This window comes from Chelonia mydas, chromosome 2 (genome assembly GCF_015237465.2).
Source record: "Chelonia mydas isolate rCheMyd1 chromosome 2, rCheMyd1.pri.v2, whole genome shotgun sequence".
NCBI classification, from domain to species: domain Eukaryota; kingdom Metazoa; phylum Chordata; order Testudines; family Cheloniidae; genus Chelonia; species Chelonia mydas.
This window is the reverse complement of record NC_057850.1, coordinates 223,370,160-223,381,748: the sequence shown is the minus strand read 5'-3', so window position 1 is coordinate 223,381,748 and position 11,589 is coordinate 223,370,160. Positions and strand designations below refer to the sequence as shown.

The window sequence follows — 11,589 nt, the reverse complement described above, 5'->3', positions numbered from 1 at the left end:
CACACACCGCCCACCATGATGTATGCTCCACCATTCTGACAACAAGACAAAAATTAGAGTATGTCCATTACAATTTGTGTGAAGTGCGTAGAACAATTTATAGTGCTAGGTTAGTTATCAATTTAAAATGAAAAATAAGTGTGCAAGGACGGCAAAAACTATAGGAATCAAACCTTTTATCTCAAGCATTCATTCATTCATATTTACAGTAAGTACAAGCTTTCAGCTATAGAAGAAAAAATGTCTAGATTGAACACTCTTACAAATTTCCTGAAGGAGGCTAGTTCCAGTTGCTAGTAATTCAAAAGCAAATCTGCTGACTTGGCATTAGGACTCTAAAACAGTGTGGTCAAACTTATATAGTAAGAAGGTGTCTGCAGAAATAACATTTATAAACTGTATATACAGTACACAGTACCAGTACATAGAAAATAGATTTTGACTTTATGATTCCCTGTGTGTAAGGCAAGACTGAATTCTGTCCCCAAACGGAGTCCACTAGAGGTACAAGCAACAGATAGTGGCTCTTAAATCAATATGCAAATCAAGTGCATACAAATTAAAAATCAAAACAGATGAGTTTCTGTTTTGTATGTGCTGATTCTGGCTTGCTGAATACACGGGAGGTTATTAAACATCAACTGTACCTTGTTTTAAAACACTAACACCACCTTGATGGCAACAGATATTGTTCAAGTGGCTGCTACCAAAAACAGCTTGAAAAAAGCACAGTACAACATCAGGAGCTCTGCAGTTGTACTATGCCAATTTAGATAGCACTAATCCAAAAAAGAAGTATATGAATATTCTATTTCATGCTATTGCTATGCAAGCAACAGCAATGCAAATCAGCACACAGAAGGATACCATATGTTCTGCAATGAAGAACCCAAAGATATTTTCAAGGGGCGTTGTTATACAAGACTTCAAAGAAACACAAAACTGCCAGAGGCAAACGTTACTGGCGGATGTATACATCCCGGTTCCAGTCTCCTGTGTCGTTGCGTTTTCTAGATATCACTTCCCCATCCTTGTCACAATATTGGTCCCTTGATTTATGACGACTGCGTTGTTTGTTGCATTCGTTGTGGTCCTGCTCTCGGTCCCTTTCCTTTGAGCGATGCCTTGATTCCCTATGTCTGTGATCACTGCTCCCATGTGACTCGTCTCTATGACTGTGAGCCCTGTGAGAATCATTGTGGTCTCCATGCTCATGTGAGTACTCTTCCTTTGGTTCTATGTAAGCTGAATCTCTGCTGTCTTGGGTTTCTGAGTCAAACGTTTCTTGCCTAGACAGGCCTCGGCTAACACCACTGCGATGGTTATGGTGTTGTGCTGAAGAAGATGAACGATGTTGAAATTTCTTCATGGGTTCAATCCGTGCTTCCTCTTCAACTTGTGAGCCAGTTCGTTCTGGGGCTGAATGGTCATTCCTCTGATCTCCTTGAGAGCCCTGGTTAGTGTCACAATAGACAGTAAATTTGCAATCATAGGCACATATTTAAAGACATTTCCTCAATACAAATTAAGCTAAAAACAATAAAAGCAGTAATTTACATACACGACAATTCACTGTGAATCTAATCCAGAAATTGTTAGCATTAAACTTTTACTGAACATATTGTATTATAATACAAGTGAGCCCTTCCATCCCAAGCAGGATGCGGGGAAGCAGTCAGTTTGTTCTGTGGTAGGTCCATGGCTTGTGCAACATCTTTATTTTCTGAACATTCAGTTAGCAACAACTGCAGTCACAACATGGAGGATGCAGGGGCGGAACTAGGAATTCAGAAGAGCTGGAGAGGATATGTCAGCTTCAGAGATGGTCGGTATCAGAGGATATCAGAAACTTCTTTGAGGACAGGTATCATTGGAGACAGTCTTTAAAACACAGCTGGGTGAATGCTGAAGGGGTGGATATAGCAGTGGAAGGCCAAGATTTTGGCCTCTGGTTTTATTTTAAGAATTAAGATATGGCTTGACCTGGTATTGCTCATACTTGTATTATAATACCAATAATATCATTGCCCCTCTGGGTTTTTTGGTAACAATTCAGTTCTCTCACTGTGATAAGACACTTGGCAATAATCATTTAACTATAAGGTCAAAGTCCAAGGAAAATGGAGGGACAATGATATTATCACAAACAATTTCCTAACGTAGTGCTACTACATAAGATTGAAATAAGAATTACCAAGTACAATCAAACCTAGTCTTCGTCAGCACAGTGTTTGAAATCACTGCAAAATGAACAATTGTGATTATTTAGCTCAGTTTTGGGGTTCCGTTACATTTACCTGCATTTGTCCCAAAACAACAGCCAAATGATTGCTGAGAATTAATTTCAGAATTAAGAAAGAAACAGTGTCCTGCCAAAAGGAATAGTCCTGATCACCTTTAGCTAGGAACTTCAACACGAAGCTATCACTGCAGGTACAAAGTTAAATCAAACTAGTAGTTCAAAGCCCTTGCTGTTGCCTGGGTGCGGCAGTTGGGCCAAGTAATCCACCTTCTCAGCAGTCTCCCTCATTCAAGCAATGAAACGGTTGTATGCAAATTAGCTATAGGGTAAGGCTGATGACTGAGTGATCTTTGACATCACAATGGTCTGGGACTCTTGGCATGGCATAGATACATGCCTTACTATACACTGCACCGGTATAATTTGTAAAGTACAAATTGCTGAGAATTTAAAAATTGGATGATAACAGACTATGAACCTCAATTATGATTGAACTGGGTGGTATTCTGAACAAAAAGAGCTCTCAGCCATGCTTGTAACTATTTCCAATTGCTTCACACTGACTCAACAGACATTCTTGGCTTCAGGGTGACACACAACGTAAAAATCCTGGATTATTATTATATAGGTAGAATTTAACACAGTAGTACATCTGTTTATCCGAGTACAGTAAAAGCTATAATTGCATCTGCTTTGCCAAATTACATTGGAGATTATATCACTTGTGTTGTTCAGATTCATGAGTTTCTGACATCCTGGCTCTGTCAACACGAGACTCTAGGTTCTACCGAGGAAGTATTTTGTTTCTGTTTTGGTCATTATTTAGCTGATGTTGGCCTTTTGGGAGGGGAGTGTATTAAATATGAACTTGAATAGTTAGTACTATTCAGCAAGGTGGGTGGAAAGAAATGCCCAGAGTTGGTGTCTGAATAAAAAAATACATATTTATTATGTTCTGTTAGAATAAATTAAAAAGTAAAGGAAATAGTCTGAATTAATGATCTGCTCTAAATTTACGAAAAAAGTTAAAGTTTGTCACAAGGATGGATTTTAAAGCACACAAAGTAAGAACAGTTATATGGGATATTTTAATTCCCAAATGGTCAAAATGTCAAATACAATCAATGTTACAGAATTTTGATCAGTAAAATTCAAAGACAGCAATTTGCTGTGGTTTAAGAGCAAGTGCAAAACTTCTAGTTGCTCTGAAGAAAAGAATGTTTTATGAATTCAGATCCAGTTGGGCTGCTTTGACAGGAAACAAAGGGCTAAGGAAACTATACTTTCCCCCCGCTCCAACTTCAGAAATTGTTAGTGCAAAAAAAAAAAAAAAAAAAATCTAATGGAAGCCATGGGCACCTCCATAGTGAGAATTGGCCCCTAATATTACAGACGGACTGAGGAGGAAGCATTTGGATCCAGATTAACATTTAGGTTAAATTTTGGGGTTGTGGATCAAAGTCAAATTAGGACTAGGACTTGGGTTTTGTTTCAGGAGTGCTGAAGTTTTATGAACTGTTCTAAGAAGAGTTCTGTCCAAAAAGATGGAAATATTATGAGATCAGCTCTTTTCAGAGATTTCAGGCTGAAATCTTTCAGTTCTTGTGAGATTTTAGCTGCATCAAAACAAGAAAGGGAAAACAGGCTCTCCTAGTTTTGTATCCTAACAGTGGGTTCAGATCTGGAGACTGGAATGCAAGTTCACTCCATTCCTAAACTTTCTAGAGGCTCAGATATGAGGTTCTAGCTTTGGCCCACCTCTGCTTAAAATATATCTTCATATGATGAGGCAGAAGTTAAGGTTCTAGATTTTAAACGGGACCACCTTTGCTCAGCATTTCAGGATTAATAAACCATCAAACAAAACCGTGAAAGAGTAAAGATAGTTTTATTTTTAGTACTTAAAATAAAAACCTGTGAATTTGTAAGAAGAGATCACAGAGTTCAGACAGGTGAAATTAATAACCCATTATGGTCCTTGAACAGTGTGGTTAAAAATCAATATACACTAACATAGGTTGGTAGAACATAGAAATAGCCATTCAAGGGCATAAAAAGGCTTGAGCAATACTATAGCTATACAATTGTATCTAGCACACTATATAACACGGCTGGGTAACTTCAATACCTAGACTGCTCTTCCAGCACACATTAATTCAGAGCAGTTTTTCAGCCCTGGGGACAAACAAAGGCAGGAGCTAGCTGGGGCATACATTCTCTCTTCCCCAGGATGCTCTGTGAAGAGAAAGACATATCCTACAGACTGCATTAAAGTGATTTTCCTTGCAGGGAAGAGCCTGCCAAGTCTGCAATTTCACTGGGAAATCTCTATTAAAATAAAGCCTTCACTGCAGGGAAAATATTTGCAAGACCTACAAAAAACAAAACACTTCAGCAGTTGAAATTTTAAATGCAGGGACCATTCTTTCCATGGTCTTGTCTACACTGGCACTTTACAGCACTGAAACTTTCTTCGCTCAGGGATGTGAAAAAACATCCCCGTGAGCGATGCAAGTTTCAGCGCTGTAAGCAGGGAACTGCGCTCCCAGCACTGGGAGCTATTCCCCTCATGGAAGTGGTTTTATTACAGCGCTGGGAGAGCTCTCTCCCAGCACTGGAGCCGTGACTACATGGCCGCGTTAAAGCACTGCCACGGTAGCACTTTAACGTCAGCTGTGTAGCCAGACCCAGGGAAATGTTTCTGTCAGTCGTAGGGGATGGCCTCGAAAATGAAGAAGCTGATCATAAGTAAATCGTAGTCTGAAATTGGGATGGAAGAATTGGCTATTTTAGTTGAGGCAAATGTGACTCTAATCCTCTCCATGACCTCAGCAGATCCAACGTGGCTCCAAAGATACAGGGCATCAGGATGCCACTTATCATTCATACAGCAGAAGCATCTGAAGTCCCCAACCAAAATCAGAGCCCTATTGTGCTTGGTACAATAGGAAGAAAGAGTTACTAATTAGGCAAGGCAGACAAAGGGTGGGAGTGGAAACAGAGATGAAGTGACTTCTTAAAGTCACACAGCGGGTCAGTGACAGAGCTGGGAACAGAACCCATGTCTCCTTGTAACACCAACAGAGCCCAGTCGTTGATGGGTGGGATTGAATCTGGGACCTTTGGAGCTAAATGCATGAGCCTCTACTGCATGAGCTAAAAGCCATATGGCTATTAGCTAAGGCTGTAGAGAAGACTCACTAATCTCTCTCTCAAGTGACAGGTTTCAGAGTAACAGCCGTGTTAGTCTGTATTCACAAAAAGAAAAGGAGGACTTGTGGCACCTTAGAGACTAACCAATTTATTTGAGCATAAGCTTTCGTGAGCTACAGCTCACTTCATCGGATGAAGTGAGCTGTAGCTCTCTCTCTAAGCGGTCTCAATGCCACTAGAGGGGACAGAACACCACACCCAGAAGGTAGGTGGGTTACATCCTGATTCCCCATCCAATGCTCCATTGGCTAGCACACACTGGATCTCAAATTCCCACTTGCATAATATGCTAGCATATAAGGAGGGTACGATGAGGGAAGTGTGTGATCTGATGGCCAGTGGATAACGGAGCCATGGAGGGGCCACTTCATCCTCATGACTGCAGTAGTGTAGTGGCTATAAAGTGACTCCATTACCACTCCATTGCCTGTGGAGGTGGAGGGATGGATTCCTCCCCAGCTTGTCCCTGTGGAACTCTCTCACACACAGCCCAGTCACTTAGGCAGGGCTCTGGGATAGTAGTCACTTTGAAAGTTACCAGAGGCAGTAACATGCATGGCATTACTGTTAATCCTGTTGTATAACTATGACTGAATCATATATGAAGAGTTATAAAAATGCTGGTGGCTGGTAAGTATGTTACTGCAGCAGTGGTTGTTCTGGGCATGAGGAAATTCCACTTCCCACCACCATACATTTCAGCCAGGCCCTTTCACCCTTTGGAATCCAAAGATGCCTTGCAAATCAACAAGTAAGGAAACAAATGCTCGTGTGAATACGATGAAGATCACAAGAAAAGTGTCTGTCTTCAAGTATTTACATTATAAAGAGCAAATGATTTTTCCTAAGTGCAGAGCTCTTCTGCTCTATCAATTTCCGGCTCCCAGTGAAACACATTTAGCAACTTCTGTTATCAGAATCACACTGGGTGCCCTGGCAAGTCTCCCTCCCTTTGCAGAAATGAATGGCGGTGAGAGAAAAGAGAGAGAGAGGAAACTATACCTGTAAATTTATGTTTGGACCTGGGCTGATAGGAAGAGTGGCTGTTGCAAGTGTGCGAGTGAGGAGCTGGTTGGGTGGATTGCTGCAAGGAGGATGGGTGGCCTTCCAATAGGCTTCCAGATAGTCAGCCAGGTGCTCACAGGCATCTTCAAGCTGGTTCTCATCCAGAATTACATCAAACATTTCCTGTGAAGGAGACATTTTAGTGAGAACAGCCACCTTCGGAGCCAATATAAAACCACAGAAGGTGCTGATGATAGACCACATTAGAAAATGCTTTTACTATTGCACCACAAATAAACCAGATTCATAATATTCATGTCCTGAATATTTTGTGACAGAACTTTAAAAAAAAAACAAAAAAAATCCCCCAACTGATTTAAAAGTAATCTGTACATAATAGTGAGATTATACTTTCCATGGCAAGCCTGAATGATCGACACTTGGAAAGATATATGTAATCTGGGAAGGCAGAATTGGTACTGTAAATATATTTTAAAACTCAAATATAGAAACAGAAGTTAAACAGTAGAAGAACTTTTTAATTGTTGGACTAAAGAGATGATGGAACAAGCTACCAAAGAACATTTTGGAATCCCTATACCTAGTGATACTTCAGACAAAGCTAGACAAAACTGATAACAGTAATAGACAAAACAAATAATACTTAGCAGTTATGTGGTGATTGTAATCTTTAAAAAGATATTAACTAACTCATTCTTAATTTACCACTATATCCCATTCCCACTTAAAACCTATGGAATGACTTCTATCGGCTTCAGTTGCAGTTGGGCGGGCCCCATATAGACTCTAAGCTCTTTGAGGCAGGGACCTTGTCTTTGTACGTGCCTATGCAGTGCCTAGCAAACTCTTGATATTATGGTATAGCGATGGATCTGCAAAGCAAGGGACTAGAGCTTCCATCAGCTCTTCCCAATTGTATATCCCCTTCCTCTTGACGAAGCAAGGACTACCGTTCCCATCAGTCCCCTCCCCATGGCACTTCTCCTTCCGGAGGCCAGGTAAGGGAAAAGATCCTGAATCAGGAGGTGGCGAGGCTATTTTGGGAGTGGGAGCCACGTGGCAGCAGGGAGCTGGAGAGAAGCCCCAGGAACTGTGGACAGAGCCACATGTGGAACAAGCTGTGACTGCCCCATCACAGCTGGGTACAGGTCTGTGTGGGACTTACGGGGGAGCAGCAGCAGCAGCTGGGCTGAGAGCCAGCATGAAGGATCCCCAGTGAGAGACACTAATTGAGCTTGCCTGCAAGCCTGCAAATGCTTACTTGCTTGAATAGAGACTGGACTAGAGAGTGCACTCCAAGCACTAAGCCTGAAAAGCCCTAACTCTCAAATGGACTGCCCCAGAGATCCAAACAGGAACTGCTATTGCTCACTCTGAACTGCAGCTGTTTAAGCTTCTCTTTCTAGGGTATTTGCGACCTTTCCGCTTGCCTGCCAGCTCTAGTAAAAACCTCTCTTAGCCACATGTCTGAACATTTCATGAGATTCACCAGGGGTAGCGCCTACAAGGCTTTTAGCTGCTGAAGCAGCTACGTTGCTGGCCTCTGGGACACAATACACCGGGTGCATTACTGGTGCTACAGGCACGCTAGGGATTTGGGGTACAGAGTAAACCCAACAATAAAGTATATTCATAATAATGATCCTCACAACATTTGTGTGAGTAAATAGTAAATTTGCTGAAAAATGCGTTTCTTAGGTCACTCACAAATTCCAGCTGAATTTGGTAAATAGTTCAAGCCAAACCAAAATTGTGAAAAAATAAATTAAAAATTTGAAACAGTTTATTTAGGCCATTTCAAAATGTTTCATTTTCATTTTTCATTTTGAAAATTAGCTTTATATATATAAAAAGGTGAAAAAAATGAACGTTACTTACTTGTAACTGGAGTTCTTTGAGTTGGCTCTGGATACTCACACCTATGGATATTGTTCCACCTGGTGATGCGTAATGGTAGAATCTTCTCCAAGCAGCGTCCGCTTAGAGGCTTGCATGCCCCTGCCTACTCCTCCCCTCAGCGTCTCCCAAGATATGGAGGGCAAGTGCGGGGGAGACACAGAGCCCACTCCAACCTCAGTTCCTTCCACTGCCAACCCAGAGAAAGGAATTAAAAGACTCTGAGAAAGAAGGTAAGGAGGGCAGGAAGTGTAAATATTCAGCGCTATCTTGAAGAACTCTGGTTACAAGTAACATTTCTTCTTTGAGTGGCTCTGCATAGTTCCACTTATGGATAGTTTAATAAGCAGTGCAGCAAATAACCTAGAGGAGGGAACAGAATCCTAACTGAACAGAGATGGAAGCACCCATCTATCAAATCGTGCATCAGCCCTTGAAGCCAAATCAAGAGCATACTATTTAGCAGAAGTGTGCACTGAACTCTAGGTTATAGCCCTACAAGTCTCAGCAGCAGTGACTTGCTTAATGCAAGCAAAAGATACTGCCAAAGATCTAGTGAAATGAGACTGTACCATTGTAGGCACTGGGATGTCTGTAACATGTACTATTCAACAATACATTGTTTAATCCATTTAGAAATAGTCTGGGAAGACACAGCATGACCCCTACAATTTTTAGTATAAGAGGTTAATAAATTAGATTTTTTGGTAAACTTTTAATTCTATTTAAATAATATGCAAGAGCATCTAAAGAGTGTAAAAAGATTCACCTTTATTTGTATGTGGCCTTGGAAAAATTACTGGCAAATTAATTGTCTGATTGATGTGAAATTCAGAAACTATTTTTGGCAAAAACCTGGGGCCAGGACTAAGAATCCCCTCACTTTTGTGAAAAGGCATAAGTGGTAGTTTAGCCATCAAGGTATTAATTTAATTCACTCACCCTTCTGGCTGGCGTTATGGCAGTAATGACTACCATCTTAACAGATAAATAATACAAAGAACACTCAGCCAAGGGTTCAAAAGGTTGCTTCATGTGTGTAGATGAAACCACATTACGTTCCCAAGGAGGGACAGGATTCCCTCAAAGGGGGAGATATGTTAGATAATTTAACAGAGAGGAAAGTTTAGGAGATTTTCTAAAGGCCTTTGTACTATCCAGGTAAAAGACTTGGGCTCTCCTAACGTCTAGCGTGTGCACTATAGCCTCCCCATTATCACGGTGAGACTTGGGGTAAAAGGAAGGTGAATCAGTTGGTTTATGTGAAAAGACAAGGCCACCTTGGGGATGAATTTCAGGTAAGGGCCGAGAATAACCTTGTCCCCAAAACATATTGTATAAGGGGTGTGTGCTATTAGTGCCCCTAGTTCCCCTGTTCTTCTCGCTGAATTGATCGCCCCCAGCAAGTCTGCCTTCACCGACGGGTATGTGAGCAAACAAGCAGCCATGGGTTCAAAGGGCGGCCTAGTCAGGCTCTTTAGTACTCAGTTTAGGTCCCATGCTGGGGTGGAATGCCTAGGTTGGGGGAAAAGTTTTACTATACCCTGATCAACTGCTTTGTGGTTGGGTGTGAGAGCGCTGAGTATCCCTCTTTTGTTGATGGAAGCGTGCTATGGTCACTAGGTGAACTTTGAGTGAACTGAGAAATAGTCCTGATTTCTTGAGAGTCAGTATATAATCTAGGATCTTTGGGAGAGTAGCAGATGTCGGATAAATCTGTCTGGAATTACACCAAACCTGAAACCTGGTCCACTTTTGCAGGTAAGTACAACAGGAAGTTGATTTTCTACTGTGTAGTAACACTTCCTGCACCTCCACAGAGCAGGATCTTTCTGTGTGCTGGAACCATGAAGGAGCCAGGCCTTGAGTCGGAGTATCCACAGGTTGGGATGGAGAGTGTGTCCTTCGTTTTGCGAGAGGAGGTAGGGAGTGGGTTGGAGAGAGATCAGCAGGCACGCCACGAGTTGTGACAAGTAAGGATACCATGCCTGCCTCAGCCAGGAGGGAGCAATCAGTAAAACATTTGTTCTTTCTCTTTTTATTTTTAATGGGACTTTCAATAGTAGAGGGAATGGGGAAAGGCATAGAGAAGGTCCTTTTCCCATGGAATAAGGAGAGCATCTCCTAAGGAGTGTTGTCCTATTCCTGCTGTGAAGCAGTAATGTGGACATGTCTTGTTCAAGTAAGTGGTAAACAGGTCTATAGTCAGTTTCCCGCACCGTCTGAATACGTCATGTAGTACTGCTGAGTTACCTCCCATTTGTGGTCGTGTGGGAACTTGTGGCTGAGACTGTCCGCCATTGTGTTTTGTACTCCTGGAAGATAGACTGCTGCTATTATGACACTGTACGAAATGTACCAGTTCCATAGCTTTAGTGCTTCTGCACAAAGGGAGGGTGATCTGGTGCCTCCCTGGTAATTTATGTAGTACATGCATGCTATGTTGTCTGTCAAGACCCTGGTGTGCGTACCCTTGATTAGCGGAAGGAAGTGGGTGCAGCATTCCTGATCACTCTGAGTTTGAGGAGGTTGATGTGAAGAGACATCTCCATGGATGATCTCTAAACCTTTGTCGTAAGATTGTTGAGATGTATGCCTCACCTTTGAGCGATGCCTTGGAGGTGAGAAGTATCAATGGAGAAGTTTGCGAGAAGAGGATTCCCATGCAGACATTTGCTGGGTCTTTCCACCAGTCCAGGTGTGTTTGACTTTGGTGGGCAATGACAGAGGTTTGTCTAGTCTGAATTTTTCAGCCTGTAGACTGAGCTGAACCACATCTGAAGGCACCTCATATGAAGTCTGGCATAAGATATCACAGACGTGCCTGCAGCTGTATGCCCCAGAAGTTGGAGGCAGTATCTGGCTGATATCTGATGACTGGTTTGTACTGCTTCTATGAGTGTGGCCAATGTGTGTGGAACCTGTGCTGTGGCAGGAGCGCCCTCCCCTGTAACAAGTCGAGATCAGCTCCTATGAACACTAGGTGCTGGACAGAGGTGAATGTCAATTTTTGGACATTGATCTGTAGGCCCAGCTCCGTGAACAAGTCTACCGAAGTTTAGATGACCCAGAGGGCCTCGTTGGAGGTGCAGGCTCTCAGGAGACAATCATCCAGGTAGGAGTAGATCATAATCCCCTGGGTGAGCCTAGGTGAGCTGCCACTATTGAGAGGACCTTGGAGAATACTCTCTGAGCTGATGAGAGCCCAATGG

The 11,589-nt window shown here is 42.2% G+C and overlaps 1 protein-coding gene across 11 annotated transcripts in view; it reads right to left on the bottom strand.

Annotated features, from left to right (window-relative positions):
- Positions 1 to 159: 159 nt before the first annotated feature.
- Positions 160 to 11,589, bottom strand: part of CACNB2 (calcium voltage-gated channel auxiliary subunit beta 2) — a 395,704-nt gene continuing 384,274 nt past the window's right edge. For 10 of the 11 annotated variants that reach the window (XM_043541291.1, XM_037890800.2, XM_043541290.1 and 7 more), the window contains 2 exons: positions 6,458 to 6,643; positions 160 to 1,453 (listed from right to left, as the gene is read on the bottom strand). In XM_043541291.1, the coding sequence (XP_043397226.1) occupies positions 959 to 1,453; positions 6,458 to 6,643 (681 nt within the window). In that variant the 3' untranslated portion in view covers positions 160 to 958. Of the gene's footprint in view, positions 1,454 to 6,451; positions 6,644 to 11,589 lie in introns of those variants that run through there. The other variant, XM_043541295.1, reaches the window with a different exon arrangement.